This window comes from Vanessa cardui, chromosome 29 (assembly GCF_905220365.1).
Source record: "Vanessa cardui chromosome 29, ilVanCard2.1, whole genome shotgun sequence".
NCBI lineage: Eukaryota > Metazoa > Arthropoda > Insecta > Lepidoptera > Nymphalidae > Vanessa > Vanessa cardui.
This window is the reverse complement of record NC_061151.1, coordinates 4,029,515-4,049,808: the sequence shown is the minus strand read 5'-3', so window position 1 is coordinate 4,049,808 and position 20,294 is coordinate 4,029,515. Positions and strand designations below refer to the sequence as shown.

General features: G+C 35.1%; 1 protein-coding gene across 1 annotated transcript; it reads right to left on the bottom strand.

Annotated features, from left to right (window-relative positions):
- Positions 1-1,434: 1,434 nt before the first annotated feature.
- On the bottom strand, positions 1,435-9,463 carry LOC124541854 (fatty acyl-CoA reductase wat-like; the record flags this gene model as incomplete). The annotated part of the gene is made up of 9 exons (XM_047119762.1): positions 1,435-2,104; positions 2,628-2,808; positions 3,552-3,768; positions 4,310-4,371; positions 5,614-5,723; positions 6,546-6,662; positions 7,163-7,317; positions 8,092-8,214; positions 9,365-9,463. Coding segments are annotated over 9 exons (1,413 nt in total), but the record flags the coding sequence as incomplete, so codon positions are not given.
- Between the last annotated feature and the right edge of the window lie 10,831 nt (positions 9,464-20,294).

The following is a 20,294-nucleotide window of genomic DNA, read 5'->3' as shown; positions in this document are numbered from 1 at the left end:
AATATCAGGAGACAACTTTGAAAGTTAAACGAAAAAAATACTGAAGATCTTGTGTTTGTCATATATTTAGTGATGTGCTAGTACAATTTACGTAAGGATACATCTCTCAAGTTTTGACTGCGCGGTATTTATCCCAACGCGCACAAAGAAGTTTGGCAACTCTTTTCTTTGTCGCACCGCCAAAAAATGGAACTTTACCAGCACACGTGTTACCCTCTTACAACCTGGTTGCTTTCAAACGAGGCGTGAAGAGACATCTTATAGGCCGGTGGTGGGGTGTCCAGTGCAGCTCTTTTTTGCTCTCCGTACTCGTTGTCTTCGCGTTGGGACTCCACTTCCTCTTACCATCAGGTAGAGTGGTTTCATATGCCGGATAATATATAAAAAAGGCGTTTTTTAGATCATTAACGAAAGTAAGATAATGAAGCGGTCCTAGTATTAACCCTTGTGATACTCCTTCTACCATTGTTGAGATTTACTTAGAGTTTCAGCAATTTTAACATAATATGTTTTATTTCACAGTTAAAAAGAGTACCATTTAACCCATTTTCTTATTTTTTTACAGAAAGATATTACGTCATAATATATCAAATGCTTTGCTATAATCAAAATGCGTTTTTTATGGTTTATGTGTATTTTTACTGAATCGGTAAATATTGATATATTATTTACCTCATAGAATGTAATTATTATTTACCAAAATGTGCTTTTTTCAAAATTTTCTAATTATTGGAAATCAAATCAAATCAAATCAAAATAAACTTTTTTCAAGTGGGCACAAGCACTTTTGAATCTTCATTTAACAATTAAGTGAAGCTACTGGAAGAATAGTAAGTCTCTAATTTATATTAATATTATAAATGTGAATGTAACTCTGTTTATCTATCTCTATCACGACCAAACCAATAAGCCGAGTTTGATGAAATTTTCTGTGAAGCAAACTTGAACTTCAAGGACATAGGGTACGTTATTTGCCAAACACAACAACAAATCTCCAAAAACTTTGGTGAAGCCGCGGGCGACTTATCTAACTAACTACTTTTCACATATGTTTTGAAGTATTGGTTTATATAATTTTTATAAATAACTACACTTTTAATTAAAATATATATTTAAAATACATTGTCTACAGATTTGAGCATAATCATTTTACATCTAAAAATCACATTGCATACATTATTTTCATTACATAAACATAACACTATGACAAGAAATCGAGCCCTTGATTACATATTGAATATAAATAACGCTACACGTAGATATATTGAATAAAGTCTTTCGTCGAACTTTTACAAGTATTCATTCCTTTATTATTATTAACCAATAGAAACAGTTCCCTATCGCGCCATTCGACACTATTCGTCGCTATAGATTCGCGCCTCAGAGAAAGCAAGTGCATGTAAGTCGACGCGTCAAATTGACGAATATATTAGGTCATATGATATTACAAGTTATTACGTTTGCGTAAAGATCATATTCGCATGGGAAATAAATATTGATAATTTGGTATAGCGTACTTAATTCGGATGTGATCGGTTTTACGAATTTTGCCGATGCGACATCTAAGTTGTGCCGTACTATACATTATTCCATTCTTAAAATATGGCATCCTTATTATAACTAATTACAATTATTATAATCATAACTCTTATCCACCAATAAACCAGTCTAAAACCCATTAAGGTCGATAACACTTGGCTAAATTATACAATAATCACAACACAACACTAATATTTACAGCTTAGCGAATAATAGTTAACCGATAATAAGTCGAGCAAGAAACCAACACAATCTCAATAGTGCCAAACAAATCAGAGAGAGACAGATATAGTGAACAACCTTCAGCTTGAAATGTTTCTTCTTGCTCTGAGGGAGGGTATCCAGAGGATCCTTCAACAGGTAAAGCCTGATACCTCTGACATATGACTTGAAATACGTTTCCCATTCCAAAGAGCGCATGTTAAAGTTGAATATGTGTTTGTCCGTGTCACATAACTCCTTGAACATATTCTGTGTGTTATCGTTATGGAACTTCCATTCCCGTAAAGCAAAGTAACCGATGACAGCTGAGAACTTTTCGATTTTCTTGTAGGCCTTCCTTAACCTGGAATGAAAACGGTTATTTATCACGCAAACTAGTACGTAAAGTTTTGGCATACTTGAACCATTTTTCTCTCCATCTTTATCTCAAAAGAATACCTTTCTTTTGTTTTTGAGTTCGTCTCCCATTACAAAATGGTCTCTCAGAAAAATCTCCTATTCAGTACCGGTGGTGATCGGTCCCACTGCTGGGCTAAGGCCTCCTTTCCCTTTGAGGAAAAGGTTTAGAGCGTATTCCACTACGCTGCTCCAATGCGGGTTAATCCATTAACCTGCATTGGAGCAGTGACTCATGATATTTTCCTTCACCACCGAGCACGAGATGAATTATAAACACAAATTACATGAAAGCAACATGAAAATTCATTACAAAGCACATGAAAATTCAGTGGTGCTTGCCAGGGATTGAACCTGCAATCATCGGTTAGCCTCCACCTCGGACCGGTGGTAGATTTTCCACTGAATTTAATCTTGTAACATGATCTAATAGTAGTTATAAGATCATAATCGAAATATCTCATACTTACATAGGTTTCTTTCCAATCATAATGGCGATAGCGTCCACGATATACGCAGGTATCCAGTGGAGGAAGAAACAGTACAAATTATAAAGAAACTTCGAAGGTGTCAGCCAGAACAGATAAGTCCACACAGCTTGCATTGAGGGCACTTGGAGACCGTAAATTTCTGTGTGCTTCATAAATAACTCTGTAATAAAGATTCAACTTTAGCTAAGATCATAAAGTATACGAAAGTATCATTTTGGCGCAAGGGTCATATCATCGTGATGATAATGCGTATGCTTGTGGGTACAAAAGACCACTTAGTACAAGTTGAACCATTGTGAAATAATTATGCCTTTGTATTTTATATTAGTAATGTGTCTGTTATTAGGTATTAAAACCGTCTTTTCTATTATATTTCTCTCAATGAAAATCTCGGGAAAGCTATTCGGGGAAAAACCGGAATAATGAGAAATTTATAGCATAATAATATAATAATACATACATCAGCTAAGTTTCCAAAATTATATAACAAAATAATAGAAATAAACACAATGTAAAGCCTATACAATTAAAAATAAAATAAAATAATCTTTGGGTTGGTACCACCCACTCATCAGATATTCTACCGCCAAACAACAGTTCTTGTAAGTATTGTTGGGTTCCGGTTTGAGGGTGAATGAACCAGTGTAACTACAGGCACAAGGGACATTACATCTTAGTTCCCAAGGTTGGTGGCACATTGGCGATGACAGGAATAGTTAATGTTTCTTACAGCGCCATTGTCTATAGGCGGTGGTGACCATTTACCAACAGGTGGTCCGTATGTTCGTTAGCCAACCAACAGCATAAAAAAGACAAGGATCAGAGAGGTTGCGGGATAATGTCAATATATGAGTCTTAATTAACACTTAATCTAACTAATTAGTATGATTATAGGTAGCTTACCCCAAGTCAATGGTCGTTCTACTGATGATACATAATTGTACACAGTAGGTAGCTGGTCCATTGGTGCCTCCTCGTGGTTTCCAGGGTAATCCTTGGCAGTCTTCCAAGCAGTGGCAATGCAGCCATTCACGACCAAGTCTCCAGGGACTAGATCCGCCAGAGCCTTAGGGCTGCAGTTCAGGACATGGAGAAGACCCACGGCGGCACCCACGACCACCTAGACAATTGACAAAGCTGATAATTAATATTGTATATAAGAGCTGAGATGGCCCAGTGGTTAGAACGCGTGCATCTTAACAGATGATTGCGGGTTCAAACCCAGGCAAGCACCACTATATATATGTGCTTAATTTGTGTTTACAATTCATCTCGTGCTCGGCGGTGAAGGAAAACATCGTGAGGAAACCTGCATGTGGAAGTGGAATATGTTCTAAACCATCTCCTTAATGGAAGAGGAGGAGGAGGCCTTATCTCAGCAGTGGCAAATTTACAGGCTGTTACTTTACTTTTACTTAAATGTAACCGTTGTAGTGGCATTTCGAACAAAATTGATTTAAAAATAGAATTATTTATTTTTCATAATAGGTATATATGTACAGTCGGGATAAGAAAAGGTTCGTCACCTTAAGATCTATTTCCGTGTACTCACTATGAGCGAAAATCTGCTTTACCGATCGAGAATATATGACACTGACAGACATATGAAAACTGACGAAGGTTTTCTTATCCTGACTGTACATACACGTATATATACTTACACCTGTAGGTCCATATACATTGTCTATCCATCCGGAAACTGGTTCTTCGGCTGTTGCTATAACTGAAATTAAAAAAATATATATATTAATATATATCTGTATGTATATATACACTAATAATAATTATAAATGCGGTAGTGACTCTTCATGTTATTTTTTCACGCTTAAAGCGTTGAACCGATTTATATAATATTTTAGTACAGAGATAGATTGTACCCAGAGCAGGAATATAGCATAGGGCATATTTTATTAAATCACCTTTCAAAATGAAAGAGTCACGGATCACATGATTGTGATCCGTGACTCTGTCTGTCTGTCCGTCTTTCACAACCAAATCGCTGAACCAGATTTCATGAAATTTGGTATGAAGCAAACTTGAACTCCGAGAAAGAACATAGGCAATTTTATTGCCTGACACATGACAACCAACATCCTAAAACGTGAGGGAATCCGCGGGCGATAACCAGTTATCTATAAATGGACAAGTAAAACTAATGAACCAAATCTACTTATATTTACAAACATTATTATTTTTCAAATCAAATCAATTTTATTCAAGTAAACTTTACAATGAAGCGTTTTTGAATCGTCAATAATTAAATACTACCACTGTTTCGGAGAGCAGCTTCTAGCGAGAAGAAACGGCAAGAAACTCGCATAGCTGCTCTTTTCATATAAACAAATTTACAATGCTGTTATTTACAGTAATTAGTGTCCTATCATGGAACCCGAGCCTAACTCCAGGGGTTTCTTTCCAAAAGGTCCTCTTTTGAAGAATAATACGATTTATTTATTAATTTAGTATTAATAATCTTTTTAAATTTTGAAAATGATATATTGATTATATTTCCCGGTATCTTATTATATATACATATACCATTGCCCAAAAACGTTCTCTTTACTGTAAACGGAAACTGGAGGTTACACGTTTATTCTTATTCTCTCCCATATTACAGAGATCACAGTTAAATGCATCTTAATAATAAGTACAATTGTCTGTGGGAGACAAAGCCCGGACAAGCTTGCCCTGAAGGGTATCCTGCAATCTGGGATATAAACTATTTATTTGACTTTGACTTCGATTTTAAAAGTTTCGTCAATGTTACAGACTAATAAAGAACTAGAAGAATTTAAATATTTTTTAAATTAGTGCTTAACTCTCTGATAATACAAAACTCTTCTGAAAGTAGAAGAGTTATTGAAATCAGAGTTTACCAACGGACTCCCAGAAACTCTTTCCGGTTTCGGATTTTCCATCTCTTCAAAATCGGTTAGGACGATATTATCGAAAAAAAAAAACTTACCAATAGATGGTCGGAACAACGCAACCGGAAGGCCTTTGGAGTATTTCTGGACAATGTCTTCAGCTGCTGATTTGGTGTAAGCGTATGTGTTTGGGAAATCACCCAGCAATCTGAAATCATTGACATGGCGTTTAATTACAAAGACCGAGATGGTACAGTGGTTAGAACACGTACATCATAATTGATGACTGCAGGGTCAAATGAAGGCAAGCACCGGTGAGTTTCATGTGGTTAATTTGTTTATATGGTTCATCTCGTTCTTTGTAGTGAAGGAAAACATAGTGAGAAACCTTGCATGTGTCTAATTTCATCGAAATTGTGCCAATTGTGAATCCACCAATACACTTTGGAGCAGCGTGGTATAATATGCTCCCTAACTTTGTTCTTAATGGGAGAGGGAAGCTTAGCCGAGCAGTGGGAATCTTACAGGCTGTACATGTATAGTATTAAACATTAACCGTTTTCACTAGCCTTTATACTTTTTGCTTGTACTTTTAATGTAAGTTGTCATTTATCTATATTCATTTTAAGTTGAAACTTAATTGATTTATGTCTTTCTTATATTTGTTTATTAAATAAATAAATAAATAAATAAACTTCATCGATTTGGTGATAAATTAACTGATATTAAATAGATACCAAGAACCTTAGGAGCTAATTTATTAAGTGTGACTATAGTTAGTCTGGCGCTCTTAGCCTTCACCGATCAACCCTAAAGCTTTCTAGATTGGTAGCATTTGTATGGCATAATCACTGTCATAAGCCTAGTTAGGCTTAGGGCCTAAAATATGTCCCCTACGCCTAAACACATAACAATACTAAGAATGACTGTTTGTGATTTGAATACCTGATGAGTAGGTAGTACCTACCCAGTACTTGGACAAAGTCCTATCAACTGAAATATTTAAATACATATATCTCAAGTTACTGACCCAGGAGTGATGGTGTTTAGTGTCTTCTCGTCGATATTCTCGACGAGATCAATCAGCTTCTCGCCGGACAATGAACTCTCGTAGAATTTCTCATCAATTTCTCGTATAGGACAATTACTGAAATCAATTAATTTTATACATATAGTAAAAGTAAACTTAGCCGTTTAAATTGAAGAAATCAAAGTTAATTCATTAAAAAAACTTCATAAAAAGTATAAGGTTCGGGTCACTCATTACTTAGTAGCGACGTGATCCGTCTTCGAAATAGTGCAAGTTTTTAATAAAATGTATAAGGTATTACTTTAAATTACACACCAATATGATGATTAGGTATGTAATGATTCGATTAAAATAAAAGTCGCTGGAAGAAAGCTACAATGTTCCTTAGTTCCTTAATGTTATAGAGTATGCATTATATTTAAGTTACCAATGTAACTAAATTTCATATAGCAATTTGGAACGAAATTTCATACAAATTCTGCCACATGTGTATTCCACCAACACGCATCGGAACAGCGTGGTGGAATATGTTCCAAACCTTCCCCTCGAAGGGAGCGGAGGTCTTTAGCCCAGCAGTGGGAATTTACAGGCTGTTGTTGTTGTTGTTGTTGTTGTACCTGTAAGCGGTCGATATGTGCACATGAGCTCGCAGCTTCGTGCAAGACCGTGCAAGTGTCAATATTTCCCGCGTACCACGAACGTTGATCTCCACAGCTGTTTTGAGCGCTTCATCGAATCGCACGGTGGCTGCACCGTGGAATATGTATTCTACCTGAAATTTGTTTTAAAAATTATTTTACTTTAAATCTTTTATTTCGTATTTTTACTTGCACGCATGCAAATAAATCAAGCTGTGTTCATGAAATGCCACTAAAAATGGGACATTGACCATATTCCATTCCGTCGCTTGGGAGGAGGGGCATATCACGTGATTGTTTGTGTGACTTATATAATTTTTTTATGGTATAAGTTGGCGAACGAGCATGTGGGCCACCTGATAGTAAGTGGTCACCATCACCCATACACAATGACGCTGTAAGAAATATTAACTATTCCATATATCGTCAATGTGCCATTAACCTTGGGAACAAAGATGTTATGTCCTTTGTGCCTGTAGTTGCACTGGCTCACTAAAACTCAAACCGGAACACAACAACACTGAGTACTGCTATTTGGCGGTAGAATAACTGATGAATGGGTGGTACCTACCCAGACGGGCTTGCCAAAGGACAAAGGCCTACTGTCCTACAGCGTTATTGTCTATGGGTGATGGTGACCACATACCATTAGGTGGCTCATCTGCTCGTCCACCAACCTATACCATAAAACAAAAAAAAAACAAACCCAGGCAAGCACCACTGAATATTCATGTGCTTAATTTGTGCTTATAATTCATCTCGTGCTCAGCATTGTTCGAAAACATCGCGAGGAAACATGTGTATAGTTATAAAAATTTTACCTCATGTGTATTCCGCTAACTCTCCTCAAAGGGAGAGGAGGCCTTAGCCCAACAGTAGGAAATTTACAGGTTGTTGCTGTTGTTTACCTCATTAATTATTTTCTGTCTATCTTCTTCGCTAATACCCAGATTGAGCTGTCCCACATCGCCTTCAATGATCGAAATCTTTTCTATGAAGTCGGGTGCTTGTTTCCTTAGTTTATCGTACAACTGTAAATAAAACAAAAAAACATCTTAATATAGTTGTTTTGCTGTAAAAAATTGTTTGAGTCGAGATGGCCCACTGGTTAGAACGCATGCATCTTAAGCGATAATTGCGGGTTCAAACCCAGGCAAGCACCGCTGATTCATGTGCTTAATTTGTCTTTATAATTCATCTCGTGCTCAGCGGTGAAGGAAAACATCGTGAGGAAACCTGCATGTGACAAATTTCATAGAAATTCTGCCACATGTGTATTCCACCAAACCGCATTGGAACAGCGTAGTGGAATATGTTCCAAACCTTCTCCTCAAAGGGAGAAGAGGCCTTTAGCCCAGCAGTGGGAATTTACAGGCTGTTGTTGTTGTTGTTGCTGTAATAAAGGTTACTTGGAAGAGAGCGTAAGGCTGCGCTTTTTTATCTGACTTCAACGAAAGGAGGTTATCAGTTCGACATGTATGTATGTAACATTGTTAGAATTGATTTATATTAGATTATGATGATCCATATTAGGCTTATAAGCAAATGTGCCTAATTTTGGGTATATGTTTGTATGTTTGTCCATGAATTTCTTGATAGTTAAAAGTCCTATCGTTATGATCGTTTTTAATTTAATATGTAAATTGGGTATCGTTTAACTTAGAGAACAGTGTAAGTTTAATTACAATCGAGTATTTTCAGAGATATAGGTAAATTACTTAGAAGGTATAAGTTATTATTTGTATATTATATAATTATTTTAATGATATTCGAAAAAAAAAAAATAACTATTAGTATATCTTGGCAATATCTGTTTTTTAATTTTCTCTTCATTTCCCAAGTGCTTAAAAATATATATAAACCGCTTCTAAATATCAGGTAGCTGCATTTCATTAATACAAAATGTTATTTCTGGTTGAATTCGCTCATGCGAAATTTATTAAACACATGGCACACAAACATAACCCTAATTTACTCTCATATTCCCGGAACCCCGAACTATCTTCATAGTAAATAACATCCAAATTGATTCAGCGTAATAACCGTGTTCGATAACACACATATGTATGTATATGTGTGTGTAGACAAGATCGAAATAAATTATGATTTATTCGTTATGAATCGTAATTGAAATTATTTAATTAAATATATACTACACGTGCAGGATGTAAACTAACTTACCGCGTCATCGAATTGTTCCTGCAAACGCTTCAAGATATCTTTATTCTTCTTTGGTCTCGTTAAGAGATATAACTTCTTAACATCAGGACATGATCTGAAACAAAACGGAATAACATACAATTAGGCCAAATACCATCACAAAACAATAGTGCGCAGTATTATTGTGTTCCGGTTTGAAGGGTGAGCGAGCCAGTGTGACTACAGGCGCAAGGGACATAGCATCTTAGTTCCCAAGGTTGGTGGCGCATTGACGATGTAATAAATAGTTAATATTTCTTACAGCGTCATTGTCTATGGGTGATGGTGACCACTTACCATCAGGTGGCTCATAAGCTCGTCCGCCAACCTATACCATTAAAAAAAAGAATAGTTGTTGTTGATTCAAACCCGGGTAATGCTACATATTAATTAAGAAATTCCTATTTAACCCCACCCCACTGAATACTCATGTGCTGGATTTGTGTTTATAATACATCTCGTGCTCGGCGGTGATAGAAAACATCGTGAGAAAATCTGCATGTGTCCAACTTCATAAAAAATCCTGCCACATTTGTATTCCACCAACCCGCATTGGAACAGCGTGGTAAAATATGTACCACAACTTCTCAAAGGGAGAGGAGGTCTTAACCCAGCAGTGTTACAGGCTACTGTTGTTATTGTTGTTAATAAATAAATATGTTATGTAAATAAATGTCACTCTTTGTAAATAGAGTAGATTACTTAACTGATTGGAATATTTAATTATAGTCTTATTTGCTGTTAACTCACATAATATTTTCTTTTGCTGTTATTATTATTATTTTTCTACTGTCAACTACTGATGAAACTAGACTTTAAAACTGTATTCTCAACGCCAAATAATATTGTAGGTCATTTATAAACAAAAAGTTATACGGTGATGATGTCTTGATCGATTTTGGTCTGGGTCATTCAACTTAATAAATATGAGACAACATCACATACATTACTCTGATCCCAATGTAAGTAGCTGAAGCACTTGTGTTATGGAAAATCAGAAGTAACGACGGTACCACAAATACCCAGACCCAAGACAACATAGAAAACTTGTGATAATCTACATCGACTCGCCCGGGAATCAAACCTCGGAGTGGCGTAGGTACCCATGAAAACCGGTGTCACTCCACTCGACCACGGAGCTCGTCGTCTAAATCAACTACACAGCACATTACAGTGAACATATGTGGGCTAATACAGGTGCCCTATTTTAATTATTACATATATTTAGTGGACCATGGTGTTAGTGGAATGAAAAACGGATGAACATCAACAATAACGTCTCAACACGATTTCAATAACATATTAATTTGAGTCGAGATGTCCCAGTGGTTAGAACGCGTGCATCTTAACCGATGATTGCGGGTTCAAATCCAGGCAAGCACCGCTGATTCATGTGCTTAATTTGTCTTCATAATTCATCTCGTGCTCAGCGGTGAAGGAAAACATCGTGAGGAAACTTGCACGTGTCTAATTTCATCGAAATTCTGCCACATGTGTATTCTACCAACCCGTATTGGAACAGTGTGGTGGAATATGTTCCAAACCTTCTCCTCAAAGGGAGAGGAGGCCTTTAGCCCAGCAGTGGGAATTTAGAGGCTGTTGTTGTATTAATTTGTTAGTAAAATTGTCCTCTAACTGAGATTCGAATCAATAGCCTTCAGATATCGATTCTACAATGCTAGCTACTAAACCAACGTGGTAAGTAATTAAAACACCGCACGAGAATTCAAATCATTATATTAATTCCAATAATTTAAACAATTATTTGCGTTACTTAGAATCGAACAGCTATAACTATTTGCAGAATTCCTTACTACGTCATACTTAACATGCGTAATTAAAATAAAACTATTTATAATAAATAAAATAACATCTATTACTTTTCATTCGCGTTCGTGGTCTAGGTCAACACCTAGATCAGAATACGACCCTAAAGAGGTACAAATATAATAAAGAGCTGCCAAATATAATAAAGGAAATCGTATAAAATAATGAAATACATAATGGAAAGTACGATGAAAAACTCTACAGGCCCCATTTCAAACAATCGCTTTGCGTTAAGCGGTGATGATGTTCTGCTGAATGACTTTGATCAACAACAGCAACAACAACAGCCTGCAAATTCCCACTGCTGGGCTAAAGGCCTCCTCTCCCCTTGAGGAGAAGGTTTGGAACATATTCCACCACGCTGTTCCAATGCGGGTTGGTGGAATTCACATGTGGCAGAATTTCTTTGAAATTTGTCACATGCAGGTTTCCTCACGATGTTTTCCTACACCGATGAGCACGAGATGAATTATAAAGACAAATTAAGCACATGAATCAGCGGTGCTTGCCTGGGTTTGAACCCGCAATCATCGGTTAAGATGCACGCGTTCTAACCACTGGGTCATCTCGACTCACGACTTTGATCACGACGGCTAATATCAAGGGAGACCAGTCAACTACTTCGAACATATTATACACGAGTGTGTGACACACACACAATCAGAAATAGAAAGAGAAAGAGAGATACAGTACAACGGTCGCACCTAATTTTATAGGGCACGGAACTTCTAGATCTGTTATTCCTGCTCCCCCTTTCCTTTACAAATCTACGCGTACCTCGCGATGTCACCACATGACTTTGAAAACCGAAACCCTAACCGAAGAAATTTGGTAACTCTTTGACGCACGGCCAAAACATATAAATCTCTACCTTAAAGTCGTGAAGAAACATCTTGGGGGGCGGCAATGCGAGGGTGACTGTGTGTAGTGCAGTTCACTGTACTGGTCGTTTTCGCGTTTGGACTCACTTCCACCTACCATCAAGTGGATTTATTATATACCTACCCGGATATTATAAAAAAAGGCAACAGCCCGGTCATGGTGGTAACAACCCGATTTGGTAAGGAAGAAAAAGCAACAAAAATAAAAAAATAAATAGTAAACATGTATAAAAAAACTGTTTGCTCTTGCAAAGCCGGGAAAGTGGGTAGTGAATTATAAATACAAATTCAGCTCGGTGGTGCTTGCAAGGGTTTGAACTCAGAATAAAAGTAAATTAGCAGCCCGTAAATTTCCTACTGCTGGGCTAAGGCCTCCTCTCCTAATAAATAAAGGGTTTGGAACATATTCCACCACGCTGTTCCAATGCGGGTTAGAGGAATGCACCTGTGGCAGAAATTCGATGAAATTAGACAAATGCAGATTTCCTCACGATGTTTTCCTTCGCCGCCGAGCACGAGATGAATTATAAACACAAATTAAACACACATATATATATAAATATATATATATATATATATATATATAAAACCCAAGCAAGCACCCCTATATATATATAGGGGTGCTTGCTTGGGTTTGAACCCGAAATCATCAGTTAAGGGCCATCTCAGCATCGAACTCAGAATAATTGGCTAAACCTTGTAACCAATGGACTATAACGGCTCTTATAACATAGTATACAACAACAACAACAGCCTGTAAATTCCCACTGCTGGGCTAAAGGCCTCCTCTCCCTTTGAGGAGAAGGTTTGGAACATATTCCACCACGCTGTTCCAATGCGGGTTGGTGGAATACACATGTGGCAGAACTTCTATGAAATTTGTCACATGCAGGTTTCCTCACGATGTTTTCCTTCACTGCCAAGCACGAGATGAATTATAAACACAAATTAAACACATATATATAGTGGTGCTTGCCCATCTCAGCATCGAACTCAGAATAATTGGCTAAACTTTGTAACCAATCGACTATAACGGTTCTTATACCATAGTATACCGTTGATATATTCAATACTTTTACATTCAGCCCTCGTTACAAACATGTGCATTTTTCATTATTTCTTAATCGTCCAATTAAGATTTCAGACAACGTCGAAGGTAAGGAGGGTACATCTACAATAGATCCTAGAACGCGTGTCTCTGTGTGTGTGTGTGTGTGTGTGTGTGTGTGTGTATCTAATCTTATATCTTATTCGAAGCATGAACGTTACGCAGTATGTATGTAATCACGCGTGATCTTATATGTATTCTTATCACGTTCTGTGTATGGACGACGTGACAGTCTACCGTTTTTTATATTCGCAAGTACGACATAGATATATTGCTATAGATTCTCGCGTCAGTTCCCGAGAAAACAAGTGCATGTAAATCGACGTGTCAAATTGACGAATATATTAGGTCACATTATATTACAAGTTATCACGTTTGTGTAAAGATCATATTCGCATAAGAAATAAATATTGATAATTTGGGATAGCGTACTTCATTCGGATATTATCGGTTTTACGAATTTTGCCGATGCGACATCTAAGGTGTATCGTACTATACTTGTAAACCCAATGTTAGATATCGGGGCAGTGATGTTGTAGTAAACAGATATGTTATTAACGCGCAAAAAGTGAAGACTAGAAAACGTCCTAATTGGGACGTTTGCCTTTAGTTGTTTAACGTAGTAATACGTTATAATACATCATAATTACGTAGTAACACGTTTTGCGTAATTAAAACATCTAGTTATCCCTTTTACTTATTGTTTTTATCAAGCTATCCTTTTGACTTTTAACGAAATGTAAAAATAAACTAAAATAAACGGTCCCCGGCGTGGCACACTTTTTTTTGTTGTTTAGTATGGCTATAACATATCTGTTTATTAGAATATCATTGTATCGGGGCACGACAATGGTTTCTCTTTTGACCTCGAATTAGTGTAAAACCGCTAGGAGTGTGTCTGTACAGCCTATGTTATGTCCCTTGTACCTGTAGTTATGCTGGCTCATTAATCCTTCATAAAGAAACAAAGCAATGTTGCCTCGCGACATCAACAACCTCTCTTGATGAGTTTTACACAATTTACTACCAAAATATAAGGATTTTATTCATTTGAGAAGCCAATGTGATATAAAAAGTATCTTATTCTATATATAGATTAAGTTTTAAAAATATTACCATGTACATAACTCTGTCAGGCTAACTCATCATGCAAGACAAAAAAGAAATAACAGACAAGATATACTACCGTGCTTATTAAATAAGAAAAAAAAAATACGATGTACAAAAAAACAAAAAAATATAAATACCTTTTATAGCAAATAAAAAAAACTGTCATGAAAACAGTTATGATAAAAAATAGTTCCTTAATTTATTTTCAAAATTAAATTCAGTGTTGCCAATATTATAGTAAAACCTCATTATTTCTCGAAATCAAAATGCAAGATCTCTAAAGCTGTTTACGTGACTTAATTCCTTCTGTATTTGGAATAGCATATATGGTACCGCTATGTTTTGATAGCGACTTATTTCTTTTCAAATACGCAATCAACATGCATGTTTTACCACAAAGATTAAAAAAATACTCCTTCTCTTATTTCCATCTATTTACATCAACTTTATTTCAACACCATGTAATTAATCCTTACATATCGAACCCAAAAAACCAAAGAGCTAATAAAATATTTTTTTAAAAAAAATAACATAGACTTCAAAGTGATCACTAAAAAGGTAATAAAATAATTTGATTTAAACACGTATTATTGAATTCGGCCGATCGTATGTAAATATTTCTACATTTTGTTTTTCACTCAAAATCGTCCGACTAATAGTAATATTTTATTTTACTCTTTTTAGTGTTATTTTCTCAAATAAGAAATTAAAAGTCCTTATGTAAAAAATGGTTATTTGTTAATTTTTTCAAATAGCGCTGAACCAATTTCAATAAAACTTATATCTGGTGCATGATATACCAAACAATAACATAACAAAAGAAATGTTTAGTGAACCTGTACTTCTGTTCATAAAAGCTACGAAGAGGAGTATAAATCCATATATTAATGTTCAAAGAACTATTTCCTAACTCCTAGTAATTGAGGACTTACACCTTCCATCATCAGCTCAGTATAATATTATGATTGCCAGAAGCAATGCCAATATAACTTCAAAAAATATGTAAAACGCCTATAAAATATGAGGGTTCCCCTCGATTTCTCCAGGATCACATCATCAGAACCTGTTCTAATTTATATGGGACCAACTAGAAGGTGCCACCTTTTAGACAAAAATTTTTAAAATCGGTCCATGCGTCTTCGATAAATCGAGGAACATACATAAAAAAAAGTGGTGGTTCAATATGTTCCTCAAAGGGAGAGGAGGCCTTTCGCCCAGCATTGGGAATTTACAGGCTGTTGTTGTTGTTATAACATTAATGTCTATATTCTATTAATTTACATCAACACAGACAATATGTTATAACAGGTATGTTAATGATTAACATGTGTTGTGTGAAAGGTCTTTATAATTCATCACGTGATGACAAGGTAACCATTACGATCATTAACGAGACAGTACTTTGTTGCTGTAACTGACATACGTCACGGTTCTTATATAATTCAAACATCTCATTAACAGCTGCTTAAAAAAATAAAATGAACGTTTTTTTATTATATTTACGGCCAGGTTTTTGCTTTTCTTTCGATGTAAAATCTCTTTTAGGTTTTAGAAAAAGTACAGTAACATTGTCATCTCAAATTAAATCAAATCAAAGGAAACTTTATTCAAGTAGGCTTACACAAGCACTTTTGAATCGTCATTTTAATATTAAGTGAAGCTACCACCAGTTCGGAAAGTAGATTCTACCGAAAAGAACCGGCAAGAAACTCTGTAGTTACTCTTTTTCAACATTTAACTCACTCAGTAATTGATTTTGTAAAACATGTGTATTTACGACATAACATTATAAACTTCTAAAATTGTCAGTGTCTTGTTAATTTGTCTACGTATTATATAAAATCCGTATTATATAAATCTATTAAAAATGTAATATGTTATGTAATGATAAATGAATTTCAGGAAGGACTATTGAACTTGGCACCCATTTAGATCTCACTTCATTTGTTCTTAGGTCGTTGAAGTTAACAACCAAGGTAGATAATATGCATATCTACATATATAATAATGAACTTGGCTCTCATTATAAATTTATATTTTTTATGGGTTGTTATTTACTACAACTCGAATACAATTTTAATTCTTTACGGAAATTCGTTATAACAAAACGTCTTAAATATAAAGAATCATTATATTTCGCGAATAGCAAAACCAATCGCCTTTTTAGCACGAGTAGAGTACAAATCGTTTTATTAAGATAATTATTTCAAACAAAACAATAATTTGAATTCAATACACATAAAAACAAAAAATGTTTGACAATATTAATACTAAAAGTTCAAACACATATTAAAACATCTGTTTTTTCCAGCGAATCTCTGGAAAGGCTTGACCGATTTTGACGGGACTTTCACTGGCACATAGCTGATGTGAAAAGAAATAACTTATGAAAGATAACGGTCTTAATTGAATTGAATTGCTAACTCGCGAGGAATTATGATCACTTCAAAATTTAGTAAAAAAATAGATAAACGTAGTTTTTTTTACATAATGAAAAAATACATTATTTTTATTTCCTGAATTTTTTTTTTTTTGGTTTTTTGTTGTTTAGAACATACACATCTCCATGGAAATTAAGGAGACATTGAATCTTAGTCTAATAGAGGCTTATTACGGACGATCTGTCTGAGTGTCAACGAAAGGCTACAACAATAATTTTTTTATTAAATTCAAACGTACAAAAACGCGGGTACATCTTAATTAAGTAAAGTGCTACAACTCATAACTTAAATACATACATATTTAATATATGTATCATAGAAAACATATGTATGACTAAGTCCAAACAAATCTATTGTTATCTCGATTTAACGCATGTGTGGATGCAGTTTTAAATTATTCAACCGCACAAGTGTAGTCCGTGCCTTATCTTCTTACATCTTACGGGAAAAATAAAGTGTTTGCTTTAAGATATGATTTAAATAAATAAACATTATATTTAACTCAGTACTGAATCAAGCGATCTGTCCATCCGTTTATCTAAACAAACAATGTTACTGTAGGTTTGCCATAATTGGGCTAAGACCTCCTCACTGAGGAGGAGGAGGAAACTTCTCCTCATTGGGACTGAGGAGTCCTCAGTCCCAAAGTTTCGGAAACATGATCCACCAGGCTGTTCCAATGCGAGTTAGTGGAATACACATGTGGCGATGTCACGATGTTTTCCTTCACCGCCGAGGTCGAGATTAGTTTTAAGCACATGAATACTTAGTGGTGCATTACTGGGTTTGAAGCCGCAATCATCGGTTAAGATGCACGCGTTCTAACCACTGGTCCATCTCGGCTCTCGTGATATGATGTAAACATAACGAATAAATACTAAATTATCAAAATATATCATCACAGATTTGATAAGTGACCTCCATATTTCAGCGTAAACACAATTTGTGCACAGTTTTTGCGCGTGATCTTAAATTATTTCATAATAATTGTGTCTACCTTGGTTTTTAAACGCGGAACTAGATTAATACTCGGATTTTTGTTTAATTTATTTCGAATCAAAATTTATTCGATTCATATAGGCTTACAAGCATTTTCTCGGATTGACATTTTACGGAAAATATTAAACGTAAGAGTCGAGATGGCCCAGTGGTTAGAACACGTGCATCTTAACCGATGATTGCGGGTTCAAACCAAGGCAAGCACCGCTTATTCATGTGCTTAATTTGTCTTTATAATTCATCTCGTGCTCAGCGGTGAAGGAAATCATCGTGAGGAAACCTGCATGTGACAAATTTCATAGAAATTCTGCCACATGTGTATTCCACCAAACCGCAATGGAACAGCGTGGTGGAATATGTTCCGAACCTTCTCCTCAAAGGGAGAGGAGGTCTTTAGCCCAGCAGTGGGAATTTGCAGGCTGTTATTGTTATTAAACGTAAAACACCTCAGTTAAATAGAATTACATACAATATATCACACTAAGCGATGAGGGTCGCTTAAGCAGCAATCTTTCTAGGCGTTAAACAGGCTAAAATATAGAGGTACTTTGAATTACGAACACACTACACATCTATACGTATAATAAAATTGGAGTGTCTGTTTGTAATATTAAAATAGCCCTTTTTTACTCAATGCATATGTATGTATACACGTTACATATACCAAAATAATATTTTTTACAATTTTTGTCTGTCTGTCCGTTTTTCCGGATAATTTTGGACACGGCTGGACCGATTTTGACGGGACTTTCACTGGCAGATAAATGTTATAATAGAGACTAACTTAGGCTACAATAATATTTCCCTTTTTTGTTAATTTCAAACGCGTACAAGGTCGCGGGCACAGCTAGTATAACTATAAATATATAGTAAAAATACATATATAAATTTCTAATAAACGTATTATAGATTGTAAAAAAATTTGAAGCTAATACTTATTGATTTCCAGGATGTTTTATATACATATATAATTGTACATATTTAACTTGCTCACTTATTTTTAAATTTTGAAAAAAGTTCTTTTTGTTAGTTTGTTAAATGACGATTCAAAATTGCTTATCAAAGCCTACTCGAATAAAGTATATTTTGACTTAATATATGTATAGAAATATTAATATAATATGTAAATTATACCGGAATGGTCTAAGAGATCTACTCCTCGTAAGGTTACTCTTGAGAAGCACACAACATTGATCTTATTTACTTAATTCTTATGTATCTACATATGATTGTAAATATTTAATCGTCATTCAAACGACGGCTGTCGGAAAGATATTTTTGAAGCAAATATTTATTTTTCGACGAAAAAACCTACGCTAGTTAAACTTTTATGTACAGTCAGTTTAAGAAAAGGTTCGTCACCTTAAGATCTATTTTCGTGTGCTCAGTATGAGCGATAATCTTTACCGAGCGAGAATATATGACAATTCAGTAGAAGATATCATATCTAATTTGAATTTGTAATGACTAATTACGTCATTAAAAACGCTTCATATTGATATAAAACTGTACTTAATCCAAAGATGTTACACTATTTTGAACCAAGTTTTCATACTATGTAGGTAAGTTTAATTTTATTTGCAGCTGTCAGTTTAGTGCTTTAGTTTCAAAAGGTACTAAAAGTTTACGATTTGATAATGGAATGAATTTGAAAACTGACGAAAGTTTTCTTACTCTGACTGTACATAACAATCGTTATATACAGTATATGAATGTCAGATATGGTTATATACTTATGTATATTTTAAGTTCAAGGCCATTTTGAATCCAAGCAATATGTAATGTGATTTTATTGCTTAAATATATTATGTAAATGTACATTCAGAGTTAGAAAACCTTCGTCAGTTTTCAAATTAATTCCTTTATCAAGTATTAAGCTCTTAGTACCTTTTGAATCTAAACATCGAATCATTGCGACGCAATATGTCATTCTCGATCGCTAAAGCAGATTATCGCTCACACTGAGCACACGAAAATAGATCTTAAGGTGACGAACCTTTTCTTACCCCGACTGTACATAATTATGAACTATGAGAGGTGATCGGTACGGCGCGCGGCATCGTTCGCGTTTTAGTATTTAATCCGAACCATCCGTACTTTGCAATAATGTAGCTTATAAATCATAATAACTCATAAACTACAATATATAAATATGTTATGTAAAATGGACAAAACACTTACATATAACTAACTGTGCCGGCGAACTTGTACGCTTTTGAATATAACAAAAAAAACATTGTTGTAGCCTAAGTTACTCCATATCATATCAGTTATCTGCCAGTAAAAGTCCCGTCAAAATCGGTCCAGCCGTTCCAGTGATTAGCCGGAACAAACAGACGGACAGACCGACAAAAATTGTAAAAAAAATGTTTTGGTATATGTACCGTGTATAAAAACATATGCATTGAGTATAAAAGGGCTATTTTAATATTACAGACACTCCAATTTTATTTTATGTATATATAGATTGATAAGATAGATAATTTTATTTGTAGATTTTTTTTACGAATAGTATCAATGCTCCAAATTAATTAAGAAATTGCTAA